Genomic DNA, 27,623 nt, shown 5'->3' with positions numbered 1-27,623 from the left:
TTCACAGTCACAGGGGTAGAGTGCCCACTTCACTTCTTCCCTTCACAGTCCCAGGGCTATAGTGCCCAGTTCACCTCTTCCCTTCACAGTCCCAGGGGTATAGTGCCCAGTTCCCCTCTTCCCTTCACAGTCGCAGGGCTATAGTGCCCAGTTCACATCTTTCCTTCACAGTCCCAGGGCTATAGTGCCCAGTTCACCTCTTTCCTTCACAGTCCCAGGGGTATAGTGCCCAGTTCACATCTTTCCTTCACAGTCGCAGGGTAGAGTGCCCAGTTCCCCTCTTCCCTTCACAGTCCCAGGGGTATAGTGCCCAGTTCACCTCTTCCCTTCACAGCCCCAGGGGTATAGTGCCCAGTTCACCTCTTCCCTTCACAGTCCCAGGGGTATAGTGCCCAGTTCCCCTCTTCCCTTCACAGTCGCAGGGCTATAGTGCCCAGTTCACATCTTTCCTTCACAGTCCCAGGGCTATAGTGCCCAGTTCACCTCTTCCCTTCACAGCCCCAGGGGTATAGTGCCCAGTTCCCCTCTTCCCTTCACAGTTGCAGGGTAGAGTGCCCAGTTCCCCTCTTTCCTTCACAGTCCCAGGGGTATAGTGCCCAGTTCACATCTTTCCTTCACAGTCGCAGGGTAGAGTGCCCAGTTCCCCTCTTCCCTTCACAGTCCCAGGGGAATAGTGCCCAGTTCACCTCTTCCCTTCACAGTCCCAGGGGTATAATGCCCAGTTCGCCTCTTCCCTTCACAGTCACAGTGGTATAGTGCCCACTTCACCTATTCCCTTCACAGTCGCAGGGTATAGTGCCCAGTTCCCATCTTTCCTTCACAGTCCCAGGGGTATAGTGCCCAGTTCTCCTCTTCCCTTCACACTCTCAGGGGTAGAGTGCCCACTTCACTTCTTCCCTTCACAGTCCCAAGGCTATAGTGCCCAGTTCACCTCTTCCCTTCACAGCCCCAGGGGTATAGTGCCCAGTTCCCATCTTCCCTTCACAGTCGCAGGGTAGAGTGCCCAGTTCCCCTCTTTCCTTCACAGTCCCAGGGCTATAGTGCCCAGTTCCCCTCTTCCCTTCACAGTCCCAGGGGTATAGTGCCCAGTTCACCTCTTCCCTTCACAGTCCCAGGGGTATAATGCCCAGTTCCCCTCTTCACTTCACAGTCGCAGGGTAGAGTGCCCAGTTCCCCTCTTTCCTTCACAGTGCCAGGGCTATAGTGCCCATTTCCCCTCTTCCCTTCACAGTCCCAGGTGTATAGTCCCAGTTCACATCTTTCCTTCACAGTCCCAGGGGTATAGTGCCCAGTTCCCCTCTTCCCTTCACAGCCCCTGGGGTATAGTGCCCAGTTCCCCTCTTCCCTTCACAGTCGCGGGGTAGAGTGCCCAGTTCCCCTCTTTCCTTCACAGTCCCAGGGCTATAGTGCCCAGTTCACCTCTTTCCTTCACAGTCCCAGGGGTATAGTGCCCAGTTCACATCTTCCCTTCACAGTCGCAGGGTAGAGTGCCCAGTTCCCCTCTTCCCTTCACAGTCCCAGGGGTATAGTGCCCAGTTCACCTCTTCCCTTCACAGTCCCAGGGGTATAATGCCCAGTTCCCCTCTTCCCTTCACAGTCGCAGGGTAGAGTGTCCAGTTCCCCTCTTTCCTTCACAGTCCCAGGGCTATAGTGCCCATTTCCCCTCTTCCCTTCACAGTCCCAGGGGTATAGTGCCCAGTTCACATCTTTCCTTCACAGTCCCAGGGGTATAATGCGCAGTTCCCCTCTTCCCTTCACAGTCGCAGGGTAGAGTGCCCAGTTCCCCTCTTTCCTTCACAGTCCCAGGGCTATAGTGCCCAGTTCCCCTCTTCCCTTCACAGTCCCAGGGGTATAGTGCCCAGTTCACATCTTTCCTTCACAGTCCCAGGGGTATAGTGCCCAGTTCCCCTCTTCCCTTCACAGTCGCAGGGTAGAGTGCCCAGTTCCCCTCTTTCCTTCACAGTCCCAGGGCTATAGTGCCCAGTTCACCTCTTTCCTTCACAGTCCCAGGGGTATAGTGCCCAGTTCACATCTTTCCTTCACAGTCGCAGGGTAGAGTGCCCAGTTCCCCTCTTCCCTTCACAGTCCCAGGGGTATAGTGCCCAGTTCACCTCTTCCCTTCACAGTCCCAGGGGTATAATACCCAGTTCCCCTCTTCCCTTCAGAGTCGCAGGGTAGAGTGCCCAGTTCCCCTCTTTCCTTCACAGTCCCAGGGCTATAGTGTCCAGTTCTCCTCTTCCCTTCACACTCTCAGGGGTAGAGTGCCCACTTCACTTCTTCCCTTTGCACTCTCGGGGGGGTATAGTGCCCACTTCACTTCTTCCCTTCACAGCCCCTGGGGTATAGTGCCCAGTTCCCCTCTTCCCTTCACAGTCGCAGGGTAGAGTGCCCAGTTCCCCTCTTTCCTTCACAGTCCCAGGGCTATAGTGCCCAGTTCACCTCTTTCCTTCACAGTCTCAGGGGTATAGTGCCCAGTTCACATCTTTCCTTCACAGTCGCAGGGTAGAGTGCCCAGTTCCCCTATTCCCTTCACAGTCCCAGGGGTATAGTGCCCAGTTCACCTCTTCCCTTCACAGCCCCAGGGGTATAGTGCCCAGTTCCCCTCTTCCCTTCACAGTCGCAGGGTAGAGTGCCCAGTTCCCCTCTTTCCTTCACAGTCCCAGGGCTATAGTGCCCAGTTCACCTCTTTCCTTCACAGTCTCAGGGGTATAGTGCCCAGTTCACATCTTTCCTTCACAGTCGCAGGGTAGAATGCCCAGTTCCCCTATTCCCTTCACAGTCCCAGGGGTATAGTGCCCAGTTCACCTCTTCCTTTCACAGTCCCAGGGGTATAATGCCCAGTTCCCCTCTTCCCTTCACAGTCGCAGGGTAGAGTGCCCAGTTCCCCTCTTCCCTTCACAGTCCCAGGGTTATAGTGCCCAGTTCACCTCTTCCCTTCACAGTCCCACGGGTATAGTGCCCAGTTCATATCTTTCCTTCACAGTCCCAGGGGTATAGTGCCCAGTTCCCCTCTTCCCTTCACAGTCGCAGGGTAGAGTGCCCAGTTCTCCTCTTCCCTTCATAGTCCCAGGGGTATAGTGCCCAGTTCACCTCTTCCCTTCACAGTCACAGGGGTATAGTGCTCATTTCACCTATTCCCTTCACAGTCACAGGGTATAGTGCCCAGTTCACCTCTTCCCTTCACAGTCCCAGGGGTATAGTGCCCAGTTCCCCTCTTCCCTTCACAGTCGCAGGGTAGAGTGCCCAGTTCACCTTTCCTTCACAGTCACAGGGATATAGTGCCCACTTCACCTATTCCCTTCACAGTCGCAGGGTAGAGTGCCCAGTTCCCCTCTTCCCTTCACAGTTGCAGGGTAGAGTGCCCAGTTCCCCTCTTTCCTTCACAGTCCCAGGGGTATAGTGCCCAGTTCACATCTTTCCTTCACAGTCGCAGGGTAGAGTGCCCAGTTCCCCTCTTCCCTTCACAGTCCCAGGGGAATAGTGCCCAGTTCACCTCTTCCCTTCACAGTCCCAGGGGTATAATGCCCAGTTCGCCTCTTCCCTTCACAGTCACAGTGGTATAGTGCCCACTTCACCTATTCCCTTCACAGTCGCAGGGTATAGTGCCCAGTTCCCATCTTTCCTTCACAGTCCCAGGGGTATAGTGCCCAGTTCTCCTCTTCCCTTCACACTCTCAGGGGTAGAGTGCCCACTTCACTTCTTCCCTTCACAGTCCCAAGGCTATAGTGCCCAGTTCACCTCTTCCCTTCACAGCCCCAGGGGTATAGTGCCCAGTTCCCATCTTCCCTTCACAGTCGCAGGGTAGAGTGTCCATTTCCCCTCTTCCCTTCACAGTCCCAGGGGTATAGTGCCCAGTTCACATCTTTCCTTCACAGTCCCAGGGGTATAATGCGCAGTTCCCCTCTTCCCTTCACAGTCGCAGGGTAGAGTGCCCAGTTCCCCTCTTTCCTTCACGGTCCCAGGGCTATAGTGCCCAGTTCCCCTCTTCCCTTCACAGTCCCAGGGGTATAGTGCCCAGTTCACATCTTTCCTTCACAGTCCCAGGGGTATAGTGCCCAGTTCCCCTCTTCCCTTCACAGTCGCAGGGTAGAGTGCCCAGTTCCCCTCTTTCCTTCACAGTCCCAGGGCTATAGTGCCCAGTTCACCTCTTTCCTTCACAGTCCCAGGGGTATAGTGCCCAGTTCACATCTTTCCTTCACAGTCGCAGGGTAGAGTGCCCAGTTCCCCTCTTCCCTTCACAGTCCCAGGGGTATAGTGCCCAGTTCACATCTTTCCTTCACAGTCGCAGGGTAGAGTGCCCAGTTCCCCTCTTCCCTTCACAGTCCCAGGGGAATAGTGCCCAGTTCACCTCTTCCCTTCACAGTCCCAGGGGTATAATGCCCAGTTCGCCTCTTCCCTTCACAGTCACAGTGGTATAGTGCCCACTTCACCTATTCCCTTCACAGTCACAGGGTATAGTGCTCATTTCACCTATTCCCTTCACAGTCACAGGGTATAGTGCCCAGTTCACCTCTTCCCTTCACAGTCCCAGGGGTATAGTGCCCAGTTCCCCTCTTCCCTTCACAGTCGCAGGGTAGAGTGCCCAGTTCACCTTTCCTTCACAGTCACAGGGATATAGTGCCCACTTCACCTATTCCCTTCACAGTCGCAGGGTAGAGTGCCCACTTCCACTCTTTCCTTCACAGTCCCAGGGGTATAGTGCCCAGTTCACCTCTTTCCTTCACAGTCCCAGGGGTATAGTGCCCAGTTCACCTCTTCCCTTCACAGTCACAGGGGTATAGTGCCCACTTCCCCTCTTCCCTTCACAGTCGCAGGGTGGAGTGCCCAGTTCCCCTCTTCCCTTCACAGTCGCAGGGTAGAGTACCCAGTTCCCCTCTTTCCTTCACAGTCCCAGGGCTATAGTGCCCAGTTCTCCTCTTCCCTTCACACTCTCAGGGGTAGAGTGTCCACTTCACTTCTTCCCTTTGCACTCTCGGGGGGGGGGGTATAGTGCCCACTTCACTTCTTCCCTTCACAGTCCCAGGGCTATAGTGCCCAGTTCACCTCTTCCCTTCACAGCCCCAGGGGTATAGTGCCCAGTTCCCCTCTTCCCTTCACAGTCGCAGGGTAGAGTGCCCAGTTCCCCTCTTTCCTTCACAGTCCCAGGGCTATAGTGTCCAGTTCTCCTCTTCCCTTCACACTCTCAGGGGTAGAGTGCCCACTTCACTTCTTCCCTTTGCACTCTCGGGGGGGTATAGTGCCCACTTCACTTCTTCCCTTCACAGCCCCAGGGGTATAGTGCCCAGTTCCCCTCTTCCCTTCACAGTCGCAGGGTAGAGTGCCCAGTTCCCCTCTTTCCTTCACAGTCCCAGGGCTATAGTGCCCAGTTCACCTCTTTCATTCACAGTCCCAGGGATATAGTGCCCAGTTCACATCTTTCCTTCACAGTCACAGGGTAGAGTGCCCAGCTCCCCTCTTCCCTTCACAGTCCCAGGGCTATAGTGCCCAGTTCCCCTCTTCCCTTCACAGTCCCAGGGGTATAGTGCCCAGTTCAGATCTTTCCTTCACAGTGCCAGGGGTATAGTGCCCAGTTCAGATCTTTCCTTCACAGTCCCAGGGGTATAGTGCCCAGTTCCCCTCTTCCCTTCACAGTCAAAGGGTAGAGTGCCCAGTTCCCCTCTTCCCTTCACAGTCCCAGGGGTATAGTGCCCAGTTGACCTCTTCCCTTCACAGTCACAGGGGTATAGTGCCCACTTCACCTATTCCCTTCACAGTCACAGGGTATAGTGCCCAGTTCACCTCTTCCCTTCACAGTCCCAGGGGTATAGTGCCCAGTTCCCCTCTTCCCTTCACAGTCGCAGGGTAGAGTGCCCAGTTCACCTTTCCTTCACAGTCACAGGGGTATAGTGCCCACTTCACCTATTCCCTTCACAGTCGCAGGGTAGAGTGCCCACTTCCCCTCTTTCCTTCACAATCCCAGGGGTATAGTGCCCAGTTCACCTCTTTCCTTCACAGTCCCAGGGGTATAGTGCCCAGTTCCCCTCTTCCCTTCACAGTCGCAGGGTAGAGTGCCCAGTTCACCTTTCCTTCACAGTCACAGGGGTATAGTGCCCACTTCACCTATTCCCTTCACAGTCGCAGGGTAGAGTGCCCAGTTCCCCTCTTTCCTTCACAGTCCCAGGGGTATAGTGCCCAGTTCACCTCTTTCCTTCACAATCCCAGGGGTATAGTGCCCAGTTCACCTCTTTCCTTCACAGTCCCAGGGGTATAGTGCCCAGTTCACCTCTTCCCTTCACAGTCACAGGGGTATAGTGCCCAGTTCCCCTCGTCCCTTCACAGTCGCAGGGTGGAGTGCCCAGTTCCCCTCTTTTCTTCACAGTCACAGGGGTATAGTGCCCACTTCACCTATTCCCTTCACAGTCGCAGGGTAGAGTGCCCAGTTCCCCTCTTTCCTTCACAGTCCCAGGGGTATAGTGCCCAGTTCACCTCTTTCCTTCACAGTCCCAGGGGTATAGTGCCCAGTTCACCTCTTCCCTTCACAGTCACAGGGGTATAGTGCCTAGTTCACCTCTTCCCTTCTTGGTCGCAGGGGTAGAGTGCCCACCTCACTTCTTCCCTTCGCACTCTCGGGGGGGGGCGGGGGGGTATATTGCCCACTTCACCTCTTCCCTTCACAGTCGCAGGGGTATAGTGCCCAGTTCCCCTCTTCCCTTCACACTCTCAGTGGTATAGTGCCCAGGTCCCCTCTTCCCTTCACACTCTCAGGGGTAGAGTGCCCACTTCACGTCTTCCCTTCGCACTCTCGGGGGTGGGGGGGGGGGTATAGTGCCCAGTTCACATCTTTCCTTCACAGTCGCAGGGTAGAGTGCCCAGTTCACCTCTTCCCTTCACAGTCACAGGGGTATAGTGCCCAGGTCCCCTCTTCCCTTCACACTCTCAGGGGTAGAGTGCCCACTTCACGTCTTCCCTTCGCACTCTCGGGGGCGGGGGGGGTATAGTGCCCTCTTCACCTATTCCCTTCACAGTCGCAGGGTAGAGTGCCCAGTTCCCCTCTTTCCTTCACAGTCCCAGGGGTATAGTGCCCAGTTCACCTCTTTCCTTCACAGTCCCAGGGGTATAGTGCCCAGTTCACCTCTTCCCTTCACAGTCACAGGGGTATAGTGCCTAGTTCACCTCTTCCCTTCTTGGTCGCAGGGGTAGAGTGCCCACCTCACTTCTTCCCTTCGCACTCTCGGGGGGGGGGCGGGGGGTATATTGCCCACTTCACCTCTTCCCTTCACAGTCCCAGGGGTATAGAGCCCACTTCACCTCTTCCCTTCACACTTTCAGGGGTATAGTGCCCAGTTCCCCTCTTCCCTTCACACTCTCAGTGGTATAGTGCCCAGGTCCCCTCTTCCCTTCACACTCTCAGGGGTAGAGTGCCCACTTCACGTCTTCCCTTCGCACTCTCGGGGGTGGGGGGTGGGTATAGTGCCCTCTTCACCTCTTCCCTTCACAGTCGCAGGGGTATTGCTGTATTTCTCCTACTTTGCTTACAGGCCTTTATCTGACTGTGTTATTATTACCCAGCAGCCACTGCATTCAGCCCTTGCTAGGCTATTGGTTCTTCTTGATCTCTGGCTCCTGTCAGGGCCTGGGGTATTTCCCCCAGCTGGCTTGCAGCACTCGCTTGCTGGCTCTGTGTGGTGGGTGCGCCACAGTCTATCATCTGGGGTTGGTATGTTGTCAAAAATGTATGGGTTACTTCCCAGTCCATTCATTTATTTCTTTCTTATTTTCATTTCATTTTGTCTACAAAACACCTATACAATCTCTACATAAAGCGTCACCCGCACAGCAATTCAGTAAATACAATGCACCTATCATAGAGGAACCCTATATCCGGGAGTATGGTTAAAACATTCTAAATCAAACATGGATATGACCTATCAAGGCTGCGGATCTCAAAGACCTGCTCCCAGCACCAGGCGGCCTTTACTTTCTTCCTGAACTTGGGATCATTAGCTTTTGGAAGTGAGTTCCACAGTGGAAGAGCCGCCGCTGAGATGAGAGGGAACGATGCTTTGAATCCTGGAACCTCCAGCTGCGGAGAGTCCTGGCTCTGCAGCGCTCTTAGGCCCCCAGAGAAGTGTGTTCCCGTGCCCAGTACTCTGGGGTGCGCACAATGCACAACACTTCACAATGTATCCGAACATCAATAAAAGCCAGGGCAATTTAATTTAAATGGGACTTCTGCACAGCTCCCACAGAATAACCGGGTGCAGGGTTTAAAACGGCGTCGAGAGTCCTGATAAAAAGCAGTTACCAGCCTCGATCCAAGAAATGGCCAAGGACTGGACCAAAGTATGGCCATGAGGCTGTGGGTGAAAGGCGCTGCTACTCTTAGTGACAATAGCTGAGGATTGGGTGATCTTGAAAAGGAAATGTGTGTTATGGTTCATTAAAACCTTTACAAACGCTAAAATGTGACAAACTAATATGTAAATGTCAGTTTACAAATATAATTAAAAATAATTTCATATAACATAAAACCTATTGGTAGACATATTTCATTTGCTTTAGATACAATCCTATGTCCTAAATTCAGATGACATGCTTATGTATTAAGTTTTTCAATTGTACAGCGCTTCGGTGTTAAGCGCTTTATAAACCAATAAATGCAAATACAATGCATGATACATTAAATAACCTCACGGTGACTTATATAGAATCAGTAAAAGTCATTTCTGACACATTACGTCTTTATAACGCATGTTTTTAAATATGTTTTAATAACCAGGCAAGGGCAAATATTAGAGGTCTATGGTTGCCTGGTCCATAGTGCTTCCAAGCAGCCCTAATTTCATTAACAAGTTCCTTCTCTCAGTTTTAAAATGAGAACATGTCAACACAAGGTGTCTGAGGGTGTCAGTAGTTTCCTTACATGGTGAAAAGCGGCATTTCAATACAACCTCTTCTCCATTCGCTTTTTTCCAGTGACCTGCCCTTTCTCTTGTGTGATACTGATTACATTTGAAGCGCATATAGTAGCCTCGAATGCGATGGCAAGGAAATATTTCGAGATAACTACAGCGAGGAACTCTTTTTCTTGTGTACTTAGCATACTCGGAATAGGAGTTATAATGTTTTATTTCATCAAAAGTGCTGGACCAGTCCTGCTCAAATAATTTCTTTTTTACGTATCCCAGCCTTAAACCCAGATCATTGACTGTTAAATTCAGTTCGCCTAGAATACATGGCATTTCCTGTAGATATAACTTCACAGAGCGAATGTTACCCCACAGTAACATCTGTTGTAAATCTTGGCGTTGTTAGGGGGAGCGTTCATTTTGACACAGTTGGATAGCTGTCGCCATTTCCTTCTACAAGAGAGAGAAACGAAACCCAGCTCATGTCTTATTATGCAATTAGGACCTGCTAAAGATAGATGGAGAGCAGTTTTAAGAAGACGCCCTTGTAGGACATCCAAACATTTCTTCATGTCTAATAGACATATGTCTAAGGTATATAGTAGAACGCTTTCAACCTTTAGATTAAAGAAATCAATTATTTTCAGCTGTGAGAGTAACGGTCTAGCCTTTTGGTTTAGTTGCTCCATCCACTCCATCCATAGTTTTATCATTGTATTAACAATCTCCCATCGATATTATTTACTCTTTTTCTTTGCATCAAATACCATAATAGAAGTTTTTGTGGGATTGGGACTGAGGTTATGTGCTGTTGCAAATTCTTTAAAAGGATGTAATTTCCTTCGGAGCCCGGCTGGAGTTGGAGCTGAAGGTGGAGCCCTCCTGGAGCTGGAGCCCTGCTGTAGCTGGAGCTGGAGCCCTGCTGGAGCTGGAGCCCTGCTGGAGATGGAGCTGGAGCCCTGCTGCAGCTGGAGCCCTGTTGGAGCTGGAGATGGAGCTGGAGCTGGAGATGGAGCTGGCACCCTACTGGAGCTGGAGATGGAGCTGGAGCCCTGCTGGAGCTGGAGCCCTGCTGCAGCTGGAGCCCTGTTGGAGCTGGAGATGGAGCTGGAGCTGGAGATGGAGCTGGCACCCTACTGGAGCTGGAGATGGAGCTGGAGCCCTGCTGGAGCTGGAGCCCTGCTGGAGCTGGAGCCCTGCTGGAGCTGGAGCCCTGCTGCAGCTGGAGCCCTGCTGGAGCTGGAGCTGGAGCCCTGCTGCAGCTGGAGCTCTGCTGGAGATGGAGCTGGAGATGGAGCTGGCACCCTACTGGAGCTGGAGATGGAGCTGGAGCCCTGCTGGAGCTGGAGCCCTGCTGGAGCTGGAGCTGGAGCCCTGCTGGAGCTGGAGCTGGAGCCCTGCTGCAGCTGGAGCTCTGCTGGAGATGGAGCTGGAGATGGAGCTGGCACCCTACTGGAGCTGGAGATGGAGCTGGAGCCCTGCTGGAGCTGGAGCCCTGCTGGAGCTGGATTGGGCGATTTCACTAGAGCATGTATGTGCTTCGTAAATTAGAGATGCACACCCCGATAAAACCTAAGGGTTTTACAGGGGTGGAAAACTGAGAAGGGACAACTAAACTTTAGCTTCCTGAAACTTTTGAATAAAAGAGGGGTCTGGATTGGCATGTGAGAGGGAAGGAAAGTCAGTTTTGGGGGATTCAGCTTTGTGAGTGTGAGAGGCCATCCGGTAACCTTCAGCCAAATTCCCTCGAGATCCATTGGATAATGATTTCAAATAGAGCTTCATAGAAGCAGAAATATGGGGGGAACCTCAGTCCAAAGTAGGTTCCATCTGAAAGAGCCTCTCTGGGAAATGAGCTCTCATGAGTAGCACAGAGGCCGTGGTGCTCCTCAGAGGCAGTGGTGCTCCTCAGAGGCAGCGGTGGTCCTCAGAGGCAGCGGTGGTCCTCAGAGGCAGCGGTGGTCCTCAGAGGCCGTGGTGCTCCTCAGAGGCCGTGGTGCTCCTCAGAGGCAGCGGTGCTCCTCAGAGGCAGCGGTGGTCCTCAGAGGCTGTGGTGCTCCTCAGAGGCCATGGTGCTCCTCAGAGGCAGTGGTGCTCCTCAGAGGCAACGGTGCTCCTCAGAGGCAGCGGTGGTCCTCAGAGGCTGTGGTGCTCCTCAGAGGCCGTGGTGCTCCTCAGAGGCAGCGGTGGTCCTCAGAGGCCATGGTGCTCCTCAGAGGCAGCGGTGGTCCTCAGAGGCTGCAGTGCTCCTCAGAGGCAGCGGTGCTCCTCAGAGGCCATGGTGCTCCTCAGAGGCTGTGGTGCTCCTCAGAGGTACAGCATTGGGTTGCCTAAGTGCAGGGTCCATGACCAGAAAGATGAACTAGAGATGGTAGGTAGGTCAACGGGACCAACAGTGTCTACCACAGCTCTCTCAATCTGTCCTCTCGCATCATTGACCCCTCTTCTGGACTCCTGCCCAGTTCTCTCACCCTATCCTCTCCCATCATTGACCCCTCTTTTGGACTCCTGCCCATCTCTCCCACTCTGTCCTCTCCCATCATTGGCCTTTCTTCTGCACTGCTGCCAGCTCTTTCACTCTGTCCTCTCCCATCATTGACCCTTCTTCAGCTCTCTCACTCTGTCCTCTCCCATCATTGACCCCTCTTCTGGACTCCTGCCCAGCTCTCTCACTCTGTCCTCTCCCATCATTGACCCCTCTTCTCGGCTTCTGCTCAGCTCTCTCACTCTGTCCTCTCCCATCCTTGACCTTTCTTCTGGACTCCTGCCCAGCTCTCTCACTCTGTCCTCTCCCATCATTGACCTTTCTTCTGGACTCCTGCCTAGCTCTCTCACTCTGTCCTCTCCCATTATTTACCCCTCTTCTGGACTCCTGCCCAGCTCTCTCACTCAGTTCTCCCCCATCATTGACTCCTCTTCTGGACTCCTGCCCAGCTCTTCCACTCTGTCCTCTCCCATCATTGACCCCTCTTCTGGACTCCTGCCCAGCTCTCTCACTCTGTCCTCTCCCATCATTGACCCCTCCTCTGGACTCCTGCCCAGCCCTATCACTCTGTCCCCTCTCATCAATGACGTTTCTTCTGGACTCCTGCCCAGCTCCCTCACTCTGTCCTCTGCCATCATTGACCCTTCTTCTGGACTCCTGCCCAGCTCCCTCACTTGGTCCTCTCCCATCATTGACCCCTCTTCTGGACTCCTGCTCAGCTCTCTCACTCTTTCCTCTCCCATCATTGACCCCTCTTCTGGACTCCTGCCCAGCTCTCTCACTCTGTACTCTCCCATCATTGGCCTTTCTTCTGGACTCCTGCCCAGCTCTCTCACTCTGTCCTCTCCCATCATTGGCCCCTCTTCTGGACTCCTGCCCAGCTCTCTCACTCTGTCCTCTACCATCATTGGCCTTTCTTCTGGACTCCTGCCCAGCTCTCTCACTCTGTCCTCTCCCATCATTGACCCCTCTTCTCGACTCCTGCCCAGCTCTCTCACTCTGTCCTCTCCCATCATTGACCCCTCTTCTGGACTCCTGCCCAGCTCTCTCACTCTGTCCTCTCCCATCATTGACCCCTCTTTTGGAATCCTGCCCAGCTCTCTCACTCTGTCCTCTCCCATCATTGACCTTTCTTCTGGACTGCTGCCCAGCTCTTTCACTCTGTCCTCTCCCATCATTGACCCTTCTTCAGCTCTCTCACTCTGTCCTCTCCCATCATTGACCCCTCTTCTGGACTCCTGACCAGCTCTCTCACTCTGTCCTCTCCCATCATTGACCCCTCTTCTCGACTTCTGCGCAGCTCTCTCACTCTGTCCTCTCCCGTCATTGACCCCTCTTCTGGACTCCTGCCCAGCTCTCTCACTCTGTCCTCTCCCATCATTGACCCCTCTTCTGGGCTCCTGCCCAGCTCTCTCACTCTGTCCTCTCCCATCATTGACCCCTCTTCTGGACTCCTGCCCAGCTCTCTCATTCTGTCCTCTCCCATCATTGACCCCTCTTCTGGAATCCTGCCCAGCTCTCTCCCTCTGTCCTCTCCCATCATTGATCCCTCTTCTGGACTCCTGCCCAGCTCTCTCACTCTGTCCTCTCCCATCATTGACCTTTCTTCTGGACTCCTGCCCAGCTCTCTCACTCTGTCCTCTCCCATCATTGGCCCCTCTTCTGGACTCCTGCCCAGCTCTCTCACTCTGTCCTCTACCATCATTGACCCCTCTTCTGGACTCCTGCCCAGCACTCTCACTCTGTCCTCTCCCATCATTGACCCCTCTTCTCGACTCCTGCCCAGCTCTCTCACTCTGTCATCTCCCATCATTGACCCCTCTTCTGGACTCCTGCCCAGCTCTCTCACTCTGTCCTCTCCCATCATTGACCCCTCTTCTGGAATCCTGCCCAGCTCTCTCACTCTGTCCTCTCCCATCATTGACCTTTCTTCTGGACTCCTGCCCAGCTTTCTCACTCTGTCCTCTCCCATCATTGGCCTTTCTTCTGCACTGCTGCCCAGCTCTTTCACTCTGTCCTCTCCCATCATTGACCCTTCTTCAGCTCTCTCACTCTGTCCTCTCCCATCATTGACCCCTCTTCTGGACTCCTGCCCAGCTCTCTCACTCTGTCCTCTCCCATCATTGACCCCTCGTCTCGACTTCTGCGCAGCTCTCTCACTCTGTCCTCTCCCATCATTGACCTTTCTTCTGGACTCCTGCCCAGCTCTCTCACTCTGTCCTCTCCCATCATTGACCCCTCTTCTGGACTCCTGCCAAGCTCTCTCCCTCTGTCCTCTCCCATCATTGACCCCTCTTCTGGACTCCTGCCCAGCTCTCTCACTCTGTCCTCTCCCATCATTGACCTTTCTTCTGGACTCCTGCCCAGCTCTCTCACTCTGTCCTCTCCCATCATTGGCCCCTCTTCTGGACTCCTGCCCAGCTCTCTCACTCTGTCCTCTACCATCATTGACCCCTCTTCTGGACTCCTGCCCAGCACTCTCACTCTGTCCTCTCCCATCATTGACCCCTCTTCTCGACTCCTGCCCAGCTCTCTCACTCTGTCATCTCCCATCATTGACCCCTCTTCTGGACTCCTGCCCAGCTCTCTCACTCTGTCCTCTCCCATCATTGACCCCTCTTCTGGAATCCTGCCCAGCTCTCTCACTCTGTCCTCTCCCATCATTGACCTTTCTTCTGGACTCCTGCCCAGCTTTCTCACTCTGTCCTCTCCCATCATTGGCCTTTCTTCTGCACTGCTGCCCAGCTCTTTCACTCTGTCCTCTCCCATCATTGACCCTTCTTCAGCTCTCTCACTCTGTCCTCTCCCATCATTGACCCCTCTTCTGGACTCCTGACCAGCTCTCTCACTCTGTCCTCTCCCATCATTGACCCCTCTTCTCGACTTCTGCGCAGCTCTCTCACTCTGTCCTCTCCCATCATTGACCCCTCTTCTGGACTCCTGCCCAGCTCTCTCACTCTGTCCTCTCCCATCATTGACCCCTCTTCTGGACTCCTGCCCAGCTCTCTCACTCTGTCCTCTCCCATCATTGACCCCTCTTCTCGACTCCTGCCCAGCTCTCTCACTCTGTCATCTCCCATCATTGACCCCTCTTCTGGACTCCTGCCCAGCTCTCTCACTCTGTCCTCTCCCATCATTGACCCCTCTTCTGGAATCCTGCCCAGCTCTCTCACTCTGTCCTCTCCCATCATTGACCTTTCTTCTGGACTCCTGCCCAGCTTTCTCACTCTGTCCTCTCCCATCATTGGCCTTTCTTCTGCACTGCTGCCCAGCTCTTTCACTCTGTCCTCTCCCATCATTGACCCTTCTTCAGCTCTCTCACTCTGTCCTCTCCCATCATTGACCCCTCTTCTGGACTCCTGCCCAGCTCTCTCACTCTGTCCTCTCCCATCATTGACCCCTCTTCTGGAATCCTGCCCAGCTCTCTCACTCTGTCCTCTCCCATCATTGACCTTTCTTCTGGACTCCTGCCCAGCTTTCTCACTCTGTCCTCTCCCATCATTGGCCTTTCTTCTGCACTGCTGCCCAGCTCTTTCACTCTGTCCTCTCCCATCATTGACCCTTCTTCAGCTCTCTCACTCTGTCCTCTCCCATCATTGACCCCTCTTCTGGACTCCTGCCCAGCTCTCTCACTCTGTCCTCTCCCATCATTGACCCCTCGTCTCGACTTCTGCGCAGCTCTCTCACTCTGTCCTCTCCCATCATTGACCTTTCTTCTGGACTCCTGCCCAGCTCTCTCACTCTGTCCTCTCCCATCATTGACCCCTCTTCTGGACTCCTGCCAAGCTCTCTCCCTCTGTCCTCTCCCATCATTGACCCCTCTTCTGGACTCCTGCCCAGCTCTCTCACTCTGTCCTCTCCCATCATTGACCTTTCTTCTGGACTCCTGCCCAGCTCTCTCACTCTGTCCTCTCCCATCATTGGCCCCTCTTCTGGACTCCTGCCCAGCTCTCTCACTCTGTCCTCTACCATCATTGACCCCTCTTCTGGACTCCTGCCCAGCACTCTCACTCTGTCCTCTCCCATCATTGACCCCTCTTCTCGACTCCTGCCCAGCTCTCTCACTCTGTCATCTCCCATCATTGACCCCTCTTCTGGACTCCTGCCCAGCTCTCTCACTCTGTCCTCTCCCATCATTGACCCCTCTTCTGGAATCCTGCCCAGCTCTCTCACTCTGTCCTCTCCCATCATTGACCTTTCTTCTGGACTCCTGCCCAGCTTTCTCACTCTGTCCTCTCCCATCATTGGCCTTTCTTCTGCACTGCTGCCCAGCTCTTTCACTCTGTCCTCTCCCATCATTGACCCTTCTTCAGCTCTCTCACTCTGTCCTCTCCCATCATTGACCCCTCTTCTGGACTCCTGACCAGCTCTCTCACTCTGTCCTCTCCCATCATTGACCCCTCTTCTCGACTTCTGCGCAGCTCTCTCACTCTGTCCTCTCCCATCATTGACCCCTCTTCTGGACTCCTGCCCAGCTCTCTCACTCTGTCCTCTCCCATCATTGACCCCTCTTCTGGACTCCTGCCCAGCTCTCTCACTCTGTCCTCTCCCATCATTGACCCCTCTTCTCGACTCCTGCCCAGCTCTCTCACTCTGTCATCTCCCATCATTGACCCCTCTTCTGGACTCCTGCCCAGCTCTCTCACTCTGTCCTCTCCCATCATTGACCCCTCTTCTGGAATCCTGCCCAGCTCTCTCACTCTGTCCTCTCCCATCATTGACCTTTCTTCTGGACTCCTGCCCAGCTTTCTCACTCTGTCCTCTACCATCATTGGCCTTTCTTCTGCACTGCTGCCCAGCTCTTTCACTCTGTCCTCTCCCATCATTGACCCTTCTTCAGCTCTCTCACTCTGTCCTCTCCCATCATTGACCCCTCTTCTGGACTCCTGACCAGCTCTCTCACTCTGTCCTCTCCCATCATTGACCCCTCTTCTCGACTTCTGCGCAGCTCTCTCACTCTGTCCTCTCCCATCATTGACCTTTCTTCTGGACTCCTGCCTAGCTCTCTCACTCTGTCCTCTCCCATTATTGACCCCTCTTCTGGACTCCTGCCCAGCTCTCTCACTCAGTCCTCTCCCATCATTGACCCCTCTTCTGGACTCCTGCCCAGCTCTTCCACTCTGTCCTCTCCCATCATTTACCCCTCTTCTGGACTCCTGCCCAGCTCTCTCACTCTGTCCTCCCCCATCATTGACCCCTCTTCTGGACTCCTGCCCAGCTCTCTCACTCTGTCCTCTCCCATCATTGACCCCTCTTCTGGACTCCTGCCAAGCTCTCTCCCTCTGTCCTCTCCCATCATTGACCCCTCTTCTGGACTCCTGCCCAGCTCTCTCACTCTGTCCTCTCCCATCATTGACCTTTCTTCTGGACTCCTGCCCAGCTTTCTCACTCTGTCCTCTCCCATCATTGGCCTTTCTTCTGCACTGCTGCCCAGCTCTTTCACTCTGTCCTCTCCCATCATTGACCCTTCTTCAGCTCTCTCACTCTGTCCTCTCCCATCATTGACCCCTCTTCTGGACTCCTGCCCAGCTCTCTCACTCTGTCCTCTCCCATCATTGACCCCTCTTCTCGACTTCTACGCAGCTCTCTCACTCTGTCCTCTCCCATCATTGACCTTTCTTCTGGACTCCTGCCCAGCTCTCTCACTCTGTCCTCTCCCATCATTGATCTTTCTTCTGTACTCCTGCCCAGCTCTCTCACTCTGTCCTCTCCCATTATTGACCCCTCTTCTGGACTCCTGCCCAGCTCTCTCACTCAGTCCTCTCCCATCATTGACCCCTCTTCTGGACTCCTGCCCAGCTCTTCCACTCTGTCCTCTCCCATCATTGACCCCTCTTCTGGACTCCTGCCCAGCTCTCTCACTCTGTCCTCTCCCATCATTGGCCCCTCTTCTGCACTCCTGCCCAGCTCTCTCACTCTGTCCTCTCCCATCATTGACTCCTCTTCCGGACTCCTGCCCAGTTCTCTCACTCTGTCCTCTCCCATCACTGACCCCTCTTCTGGACTCCTGCCCAGCTCTCTCACTCAGTCCTCTCCCATCATTGACCTTTCTTCTGGACTCCTGCCTAGCTCTCTCCCTCTGTCCTCTCCCATCACTGATCTCTGTTCTGGACTCCTGCTCAGCTCTCTCACTCTGTCCTCTCCCATCATTGACCCTTCTTCTGGACTCTTGCCCAGCTCTCTCACTCTGTCCTCTCCCATCATTGACCCTTCTTCTGCGCTCCTGCCCAGCTCTCTCACTCTGTCCTTTCCCATCATTGACCCTTCTTCAGCTCTCTCACTCAGTCCTCTCCCATCATCGACCCCTCTTCTGGACTCCTGTCCAGCTATCTCACTCTGTCCTCTCCCATCATTGACCCCTCTTCTGGACTCCTACCCAGCTCTCTCACTCTGTCCTCTCCCATCATTGACCCCTCTTCTGGACTCCTGCCCAGCTCTCCCACTCGGTCCTCTCCATCATTGACCCTTCTTCTGGACTCCTGCCCAGCTCCCTCACTCTGTCCTCTGCCATCATTGACCCCTCTTCTGGACTCATGCCCAGCTCTCTCACTCTGTCCTCTCCCATCACTGACCCTTCTTCAGCTCTCTCACTCTGTCATCCCCCATCATTGACCCTTCTTCTGGACTCCTGCCCAGCTCTCTCACTCTGTCCTCTCCCATCATTGACCCTTCTTCAGCTCTCTCACTCTGTCATCTCCCATCATTGACCCTTCTTCTGGACTCCTGCCCAGCTCTCTCACTCTGTCCTCTCCCATCATTGACCCCTCTTCTGGACTGCTGCCCAGCCCTATCACTCTGTCCCCTCCCATCAATGACGTTTCTTCTGGACTCCTGCCCAGCTCCCTCACTCTGTTCTCTGCCATCATTGACCCTTCTTCTGGACTCCTGCCCAGTTCCCTCACTCAGTCCTCTGCCATCTTTGACCCCTCTTCTGGCCTCCTGCCCAGCTCTCTCACTCTGTCCTCTCCCATCATTGACCCTTCTTCTGGACTCCTGCCCAGCTCCCTCACTCTGTCCTCTCCCATCATTGACCCTTCTTCTGGACTCCTGCCCAGCTCCCTCACTCTGTCCTCTGCCATCACTGACCCCTCTTCTGGCCTCCTGCCCAGCTCTCTCACTCTGTCCTCTCCCATCATTGAACCCTCTTCTGGACTCCTGCCCAGCTCTCTCACTCTGTCCCCTCCCATCATTGACCCCCCTTCTGGCCTCCTGGCTTTCACATCTGGCCCAAGCACTGAATGGGTACTCCTAGTCTGGGCTAGTAACAGTGATGAGGCAACCTCTCGGTTGAGTGCCATGTGAGTGTGTCTCCTCTGAGCACTCGCCATTATCAAGGCTTCCTTGCAGGGAGAGGGTAGACCGTGGTCCAGGCGAGCACTAGAGTCTGCTGGCGCCCGCCTTAGGATGGGGCTCATTTCTAACACAGAAATGCTTCCTCGACCAGCTAATGGTTCCATTCCTAACTCCATCAAGTCGTTTCCTGACAAAGCTCCTACCAACAGGTCATCATCGAGGCCTCTCTCCACCAGCTTAATCCAGTCACCTGTTTGTAAGGCAATGCCGGTGTTTGTTAAGTGAGCGTTTTGGTGGACTCCAGACCTTTGGGACATGAGAGGCTGGCACCATGTCCTTTGCCTATAACACCTTCAGTCATTTTCCCAAGAATTCGGGGGAGCAATGGCTAGCTCTTCAGAGATGCCTGGGGGCCTTTCCTGGGTGCCTGGCAAGATTGGCCTTCTGAAGACCTGAAGTCTCATCCTTCACATCTGGGTCCTTACTGCGGTGGGTAACCCCCAAGCATTCTGAACATTGCTTGCCAAGGGTATAGTACCTTCCAACACGTGGGCTTGCTCTTGCTCCCCGGTCCGGGCCTTCCCGAGGCACCTCCCCCACCATTTGAGGCTAAATGTCCCTGCCCCTTCTACGTTTCCCCTAATCCTCAGGAGTGCCGACTCATCCACCGTTTTAGGGCAGGGGTCTCCAGATCTTTTGAACTGCAACTCCCATCAGCCACTTCCACTCAGAGAGGGGCTGCTTAGAGAGCACACCGTATTGCCATCCTTGCTCACCTTGTCTATCGTGTACTCCAACTCAAGCAATCCGAGCCAAGCCAACACGTCTGCGCCTGAAGGCAATGCCGTGTGCACTGCTTAACTCTTCCATGACACTGGCATGGTCTGGCAGAGCTCTCCAGTCCTTAGTCTGCTAAACACTAATTGCAGGCCTTGGCAACTTCCAGCTCTAGCGTATTGAGTTTGAGCTGTAGGCCAGCAGCCTTCCCCTCTCCTGTGGCAAGATGAGGCTCCCTAGAGATCCAACCCACAGGGACTCCAACGCTCACAGGAAACAGCTGCTGCAGACTGGTGCCCTGCTTAGGTGTGGCTAAAGGGAGCGAGCTCCCTGAGGTCTGAGTAACTGAAAGTAGCTCTCTGAGAGGTTGGCAACAGGAGCTAGCTTCCCGAGGTGTGGGTAACAGGAGCTAGCTCCCCGAGGTGTGGGTAACTGGAGGTAGGTCCCGGAGGTGGGGTAAAAGGAGGTTGCTCCTGAGCTGTGGGTATGATATGATATGACATTTATACTCAGCTATACACAAGTGTATCAAGGTAATAGGAGCTAGCTCCCTGAGGTATGGGTAATAGGAGGTAACTCCCTGAGGTATGGGTACTAGGAGGTAACTCCTCGAGGTCTGCATAGCAGGAGGTAACTTCTCGAGGTCTGGTTAACAGGAGGTAGCTCCCTGAGGTGTGGGTAATAGGAGGTAGCTCCCTGATGTGAGCGTAACGGGAAGTAGCTTCCAGAGGTGTGAGTAACAGGAGGTAGCTCCCTGAGTTGTGGGTAATGGGAGGTAGCTCCCTGAGGTGTGGATAAAGGGAGGTAGCTCCCCGAGGTGTGGGTAATGGGTGGTAGCTCCCCAAGGTGTGGGTAACTGAAAGTAGCTCTCTGAGAGGTTGGCAACAGGAGGTAACTTCCCGAGGAGTGGGTAACAGGAGCTAGCTCCCCGAGGTGTGGGTAACAGGAGGTATCTCCCCGAGGTGTGGGTAACTGGAGGTAGCTCCCGGAGGTGGGGGTATGATATGATATGACATTTATACGCAGCTATACACAAGTGTATCAAGGTAATAGGAGCTAGCTCCCTGAGGTATGGGTACTAGGAGGTAACTCCTCGAGGTCTGCATAACAGGAGGTAACTTCTCGAGGTCTGGTTAACAGGAGGTAGCTCCCAGAGGTCTGGGTAACAGGAGATATCTCCCTGAGGTGTGATTAACAGGAGGTAGCTCCCTGAGGTGTGGGTAATAGGAGGTAGCTCCCTGATGTGAGCGTAACGGGAAGTAGCTTCCAGAGGTGTGAGTAACAGGAGGTAGCTCCCTGAGTTGTGGGTAATGGGAGGTAGCTCCCTGAGGTGTGGATAAAGGGAGGTAGCTCCCCGAGGTGTGGGTAATGGGTGGTAGCTCCCCAAGGTGTGGGTAACGGGCGGTAACTCCCTGAGGTGTGGATAACAGGAGGTATCTCCCTGAGGTGTTGGTAATGGGAGGTAGCTCCCCAAGGTGTTGGGAACGGGAGGTAGCTCCCGAGCTGTGGGTAACAGGAAAGAGCTCACTGACTTGGGGGTAAAGGGAGGGAACTCCCTGAGGTTTGGGTAACAGGAGGTAGCTCCTCCAGGTGTGGGTAATGGGAGGTATGTCCCTGAGTTGTGGGTAATGGGAGCTAGCTCCCTGAGGTCTGGGTAATGGGAGGTAGCTCCCCGAGTTGTGGCTAATGGGAGGTAGCTCCCCAAAGAGTGGGTAAAGGTAGGTAGCTCCCCAAGCTGTGGGTACTGGGAGGTAGCTCCCTGAGGTGTGGATAATTGGCTGTAATAAATAAAAGCACTATAATCCTGATTTCTGCAATAATAGAACCATTTGATCTGCCTATCATGTTAGCCATACTCAGTTGAGGGGGGATGGGTTGGCACCACTTTACACAGTCAAGGTTTGCAGACTTCTTCTCAGACAGTGGGCCACATTACAACTCTGGCGGTAGCCGTGCCGTTAAAAACGGCACGGCTGCCGCCGGAGTTGCCTTTTTTCCGGCACCCGCGAATGGGCAAGAACCGGGTCATGCCGAGCTAGGCGGACCCGGTAATTGCCCATTTACGGGTGCCGGAATCAAGGGCGTCCCGATCCCCATTCTGCCCCATAGGGCTGAATGGGGATGGGGACGTTGGATGCAGCGGCACATGCAGAGTTGTGCCGGTGCACCCGACGTGCTCTGCTCGCGGGTGCCGTTACACCCGCCAGGAAAAACCTAGCGGGTGAGACAGCACCCGCGAGCAGAGCTCCTAGCATGGCAGTCCGGGAACTACGGTACCGGCATGCTTACAGGTACCGTAGTTCCCTGACCGCCATGCTCGTAATGAGGCCCATTGTCACTCAGATGTTGACTCAAGTCTGAAGCCAGGCGGTATTCAGAACAGAAGCTCTATTTGAGTCTGGATACCCTGTCCCACTTGCAAATAGGCTGGCCTCAATGCCTTTGCAGTTCAGGAAGGACCTTGGGACTCTTCTCTTTAGGGAGCGCATAGGGAACACCTACGCGCCTCACCTCCTCTACCCAGGAGAACACCAAACCTATGGGCCAGGGGCTCCCGGATCCACCAGCGGAACTTGGCCCCTCTGGGCAGCATCTCACTTTTGTTGTAATCCTCAACCCACATTACACAGCAATTCGTAGTTCCCTAGTTCTCTGACAACACTATATAAGCCCAAATACAAGGCAAGTGTCATGCCCACACATAACACACATGTACCTCATTCCCTTCTCCATTGGAACAAGGCCAGGCTGCAGGACCCCGAGCAGTAATCAGGCTGTACCTACTAGAATACGGCATCCCAGAGTCGGCCATGAGTTTGTACTTGCATTATTAAAGCAGGGATGGTGTAGGAGCACATGCTGTCATCTGTGGTGTAGGTGCACAGGCTGCCGGCTGTGGTATAGGAGCACATGCTGTCGGTGTTGTGTAAGAGCACTGGCTGTCAGGTGTGGTGTAGTAGCACTGGCTGGTGGGTATGGTGTAGGAACACTGTGTGGGACTTTGTAGAAGCAATGGCTATTAGCGACAGTGTAGGAGCACTGGCTGTCAGGGATGTGTAGGAGGACTGGCTGTTGGCTGTGGTGTAGGAGCACTGCCTGTTATGTGTGGTGTAGGAGCACTGGCTGTCAGGTATGGTGTAGGAGCACTGACTGTCGGCTGTGGTGTAGGAGCACTGGGTGTCATGTGTGGTGTAGGAGCACTGGCTGTTGGGGGTGGTGTAGGAGCACTGGCTGTGAGCTGTGGTGTAGGATCACTGCCTGTTGGGGATGGTGTAGGAGTACTGGCTATGTGGGATGGTGTAGGAGCATTGGCTGTCGGGTAAGGTGTAGGATCACTGGCTGTCGGCTGTGGTGTAGGAGCACTGGCTGTCGGCTGAGGTTTAGGAGCACTGGCTGTCGGGTACGGTGTAGGAGCATTGTCTGTCATCTGTGGTGTAGGAGCACTGGCTGTCGGCTGTGGTTAAGGCGCACTGGCTGTGTGGGAGGTGTAGGAACATTGGCTGTCATCTGTGGTGTAGGAGCACTGGCTGTCGGCTGTGGTTAAGGCGCACTGGCTGTGTGGAAGGTGTAGGAGCATTGGCTGTCATCTGTGGTGTAGGATCACTGGATGTGGGGTGTGGTGTAGGAGCACTGGCTGTCATCTGTGGTGTAGGATCACTGGCTGTCGGGAGTGGTGTCGGAGCATTGGCTGTCATCTGTGGTTTAGGAGCACTGGCTGTGTTGGAGGTGTAGGAGCACTGGCTGTGTGGGAGGTGTAGGAGCACTGGCTGTCATCTGTGGTGCAGGAGCACTAGCTGTCGGCTGTGGTTGAGGAGCACTGGCTGTCATCTGTGGTGTAGGAGCACTGGCTGTGGGGTATGGTGTAGGAGCACTGGCTGTCGGATGTGGTGTAGGAGCACTGACTGCCGGCTGTGGTGTCGGAGCACTGGCTGTCGGATGTGGTTTAGGAGCACTGGCTGTCGGCTGTGGTGTAGGATCACTGGCTGTCGGCTGTGGTTTAGGAGCACTGGCTGTCATCTGTGGTGTAGGAGCACTGGCTGTGGGGTATGGTGTAGGATCACTGGCTGTTGGCTGTGGTGTAGGATCACTGGCTGTCAGCTGTTGTGTAGGAGCATTGGCTGTCGAGTGTGGTGTAGGAGCACTGGCTGTCATCTGTGGTGTAGGAGCACTTGCTGTCATCTGTGGTGTAGGAGCACTTGCTGTCATCTGTGGTGTCGGAGCACTGGCTGTGTGGGATGGTGTAGGAGCACTGGCTGTCGGCTGTGGTTTAGGAGCACTGGCTGTCGTCTGTGGTGTAGGAGTACTGGCTGTTGGCTGTGGTGTAGGAGCACTGGCTGTGGGGTATGGTGTAGGAGAACTGGCTGTCGGCTGTGGTGTAGGAGCACTGGCTGTCGGATGTGGTTTAGGAGCACTGGCTGTCAGCTGTGGTGTAGGAGCACTGGCTGTCATCTGTGGTGTAGGAGCACTGGCTGTGAGGTATGGTGTAGGATCACTTGCTGTTGGCTGTGGTGTAGGAGCACTGGCTATCGGCTGTGTTGTAGGAGAACTGGCTGTGGGGTATGGATCACTTGCTGTTGGCTGTGGTGTAGGAGCACTGGCTATCGGCTGTGGTGTAGGAGCACTGACTGTGGGGTATGGTGTAGTATCACTGGCTGTCGGCTGTGGTTTAGGAGCACTGGCTGTCGGCTGTGGTGTAGGAGCACTGGCTGCCGGCTGTGGTGTAGGATCACTGGCTGTCATCTGTGGTTTAGGATCACTGGCTGTCGGCTGTGGTGTAGGATCACTGGCTGTCGGCTGTGGTGTAGGATCACTGCTGTCGGCTGTGGTTTAGGAGCACTGGCTGTCGGCTGTGGTGTAGGATCACTGACTGTCGGCTATGGTGTAGGATCACTGGCTGTCGGCTGTGGTGTAGGAGCACTGGCTGTCGGCTGTGGTGTAGGATCACTGGCTGTCGGCAGTGGTGTAGGAGCACTGGCTGTCAGCTGTGGTGTAGGATCATTGGCTGTCGGCTGTGGTTTAGGAGCACTGGCTGTCGGCTGTGGCATAGGAGCACTGGCTGTCGGCTGTGGTTTAGGATCACTGGCTGTCGGCTGTGGTGTAGGATCACTGGCTGTCGGCTGTGGTGTCGGAGCATTGGCTGTCATCTCTGGTGTAGGATCACTGGCTGTCGGCTGTGGTTTAGGATTACTGGCTGTCGGCTGTGGTGTCGGAGCATTGGCTGTCATCTGTTGTGTAGTATCACTGGCTTTCGGCTGTGGTGTAGGAGCACTGGCTGTCGGCTGTGGTGTAGGATCACTGGCTGTCGGCTGTGGTGTAGGAGCACTGGCTGTCAGCTGTGGTGTAGGATCACTGGCTGTCGGCAGTGGTGTAGGAGCACTGGCTGTCAGCTGTGGTGTAGGATCACTGGCTGTCGGCTGTGGTTTAGGAGCACTGGCTGTCGGCTGTGGCATAGGAGCACTGGCTGTCGGCTGTGGTTTAGGATCACTGGCTGTCGGCTGTGGTGTAGGATCACTGGCTGTCGGCTGTGGTGTCGGAGCATTGGCTGTCATCTCTGGTGTAGGATCACTGGCTGTCGGCTGTGGTGTAGGAACACTGGCTGTTGGCTGTGGTGTAGGATCACTGGCTGTCGGCTGTGGTTTAGGAGCACTGGCTGTCGGCTGTGGTGTAGGATGACTGGCTGTTGGCTGTGGTGTAGGAGCACTGGCTGTCGGCTGTGGTGTAGGAACACTGGCTGTCGGCTGTGGTGTAGGATCACTGGCTGTCGGCTGTGGTTTAGGAGCACTGGCTGTCGGCTGTGGGTAAGGATCACTGGCTGTCGGCTGTGGTTTAGGAGCACTGGCTGTCAGCTGTGGTGTAGGATCACTGGCTGTCGGCTGTGGGTTAGGAGCACTGGCTGTCGGCTGTGGTGTAGGATGACTGGCTGTCGGCTGTGGTGTAGGAGCACTGGCTGTCGGCTGTGGTTTAGGATCACTGGCTGTCGGCTGTGGTGTAGGATCACTGGCTGTCGGCTGTGGTGTTGGAGCATTGGCTGTCATCTGTGGTGTAGGATCACTGGCTGTCGGCTGTGGTTTAGGAGCACTGGCTGTCGGCTGTGGTGTAGGATGACTGGCTGTTGGCTGTGGTGTAGGAGCACTGGCTGTCGGCTGTGGTGTAGGAACACTGGCTGTCGGCTGTGGTGTAGGATCACTGGCTGTCGGCTGTGGTGTTGGAGCATTGGCTGTCATCTGTGGTGTAGGATCACTGGCTGTCGGCTGTGGTTTAGGAGCACTGGCTGTCGGCTGTGGTGTAGGATGACTGGCTGTTGGCTGTGGTGTAGGAGCACTGGCTGTCGGCTGTGGTGTAGGAACACTGGCTGTCGGCTGTGGTGTAGGATCACTGGCTGTCGGCTGTGGTGTTGGAGCATTGGCTGTCATCTGTGGTGTAGGATCACTGGCTGTCGGCTGTGGTTTAGGAGCACTGGCTGTCGGCTGTGGTGTAGGATGACTGGCTGTTGGCTGTGGTGTAGGAGCACTGGCTGTCGGCTGTGGTGTAGGATCACTGGCTGTCGGCTGTGGTTTAGGAGCACTGGCTGTCGGCTGTGGTGTAGGAGCACTGGCTGTCGGCTGTGGTTTAGGATCATTGGCTGTCGGCTGCGGTTTAGGAGCACTGGCTGTCGGTAAGGAGCACTGGCTGTCGGCTGTGGTTTAGGAGCACTGGCTGTGGGGTATGGTGCAGACTTGCCTGTGTGGGATGAGGCAGCACTGGTATCTGGGGGTGGTCTGGTAGCGATGGCTGTAGAACATGGTGGGAGCACTGGAACTAGTCTATGCTGCATCGCTTCAGGAAGCTGTCCCCTCTCCAGACTCCAGGGAACAGTCTGTCCTGACCCGTACCGGGGTGCAGGCTGTACTAATAACTATAGAAGCCGTGTCCATGTGTCACACTTTGGATTAAACACCTGTTTTTCTTTCAGTGAGAAATGGAATCACCCACAAATCGCCTTAAGAAAGAGCTGGAGGAGGAGCTGAAACTGAGCACAGATGACCTGCAAAGCCACGCCTGGTACCACGGACCACTGCCTGGAAAGGTAAATACATTCCGCGTAGAACCCCACCTGGTAGCTGAGAGCACGTCCACATCAAATAAATACACACCATCCAGAAACCTAGCTTTATCAGGACGGTGTAGGAGCACTGGCTGTCAGGGATGGAGTAGGAGCACTGACTGTCAGGGATGGCGTAAGAGCACCGGCTGTCAGGGATGGCGTAGGAGCACCGGCTGTCAGGGACGGTGTTGGAGCACCGGCTGTCAGGGATGGAGTAGGAGCACCGGCTGTCAGGGATGGTGTAGGAGCACCGGCTGTCAGGGATGGCGTAGGAGCACCGGCTGTCAGGGATGGCGTAGGAGCACTGGCTGTCAGGGATGGCATAGGAGAACTGGCTGTCAGGGATGGCGTAGGAGAACTGGCTGTCAGGGATGGCGTAGGAGCACCGGCTGTCAGGGATGGTGTAGGAGCACCGGCTGTCATGTGTGGTGTTGGAGCTCTGGCTGTCAATAATGGTATCAGAACACTGGCTGTCATGGATGGAGTAGGAGCACTGACTGTCAGGGATGGCGTAGGAGCACCGGCTATAAGGGATGGCGTAGGAGCACCGGCTGTCAGGGACGGTGTTGGAGCACCGGCTGTCAGGGATGGAGTAGGAGCACCGGCTGTCAGGAATGGCGTAAGAGCACCGGCTGTCAGGGATGGCGTAGGAGCACCGGCTGTCAGGGATGGTGTAGGAGCACCGGCTGTCAGGGATGGTGTAGGAGAACTGGCTGTCAGGGATGGCGTAGGAGCACCGGCTGTCAGGGATGGTGTAGGAGCACCGGCTGTCAGGGATGGTGTAGGAGCACCGGCTGTCAGGGATGGTGTAGGAGAACTGGCTGTCAGGGATGGCGTAGGAGCACCGGCTGTCAGGGATGGTGTAGGAGCACCGGCTGTCAGGGATGGTGTAGGAGCACCGGCTGTCAGGGATGGTGTAGGAGAACTGGCTGTCAGGGATGGCGTAGGAGCACCGGCTGTCAGGGATGGTGTAGGAGCACCGGCTGTCAGGGATGGTGTAGGAGAACTGGCTGTCAGGGATGGCGTAGGAGCACCGGCTGTCAGGGATGGTGTAGGAGCACCGGCTTTCAGGGATGGTGTAGGAGAACTGGCTGTC

The 27,623-nt window shown here is 54.8% G+C and overlaps 4 protein-coding genes across 6 annotated transcripts in view; 1 reads left to right on the top strand and 3 right to left on the bottom strand.

The window, feature by feature from the left end:
* Window positions 1-27,623, top strand: part of LOC138447910 (breast cancer anti-estrogen resistance protein 3 homolog) — a 350,104-nt gene that overhangs the window by 123,082 nt on the left and 199,399 nt on the right. For all 3 annotated transcript variants that reach the window (XM_069604426.1, XM_069604428.1, XM_069604427.1), the window contains exon 2: window positions 26,396-26,509. In XM_069604426.1, coding sequence (XP_069460527.1) covers window positions 26,402-26,509 — 108 coding nt within the window. In that variant the 5' untranslated portion in view covers window positions 26,396-26,401. The remainder of the gene's footprint in view (window positions 1-26,395; window positions 26,510-27,623) is intronic.
* Window positions 12,548-13,399, bottom strand: LOC138448115 (tropomyosin-like). The gene has a single exon (XM_069604664.1). The coding sequence runs from the start codon at window positions 13,397-13,399 to the stop codon at window positions 12,548-12,550; it is 852 nt and encodes a 283-aa protein (XP_069460765.1).
* On the bottom strand, window positions 23,146-24,183 carry LOC138448114 (uncharacterized). Its single transcript, XM_069604663.1, has one exon. The coding sequence runs from the start codon at window positions 24,181-24,183 to the stop codon at window positions 23,146-23,148; it is 1,038 nt and encodes a 345-aa protein (XP_069460764.1).
* Window positions 24,318-25,667, bottom strand: LOC138448113 (uncharacterized). Its single transcript, XM_069604662.1, has one exon. It carries the CDS (start codon window positions 25,665-25,667, stop codon window positions 24,318-24,320), a length of 1,350 nt encoding a protein of 449 aa, XP_069460763.1.

This window comes from Ambystoma mexicanum, chromosome 3q (assembly GCF_040938575.1).
Source record: "Ambystoma mexicanum isolate Mex_15411 chromosome 3q, UKY_AmexF1_1, whole genome shotgun sequence".
Classification (NCBI taxonomy): domain Eukaryota; kingdom Metazoa; phylum Chordata; class Amphibia; order Caudata; family Ambystomatidae; genus Ambystoma; species Ambystoma mexicanum.
Note: the sequence above shows the minus strand (reverse complement) of the source record. Positions and strands in the feature narration are given on the sequence as shown.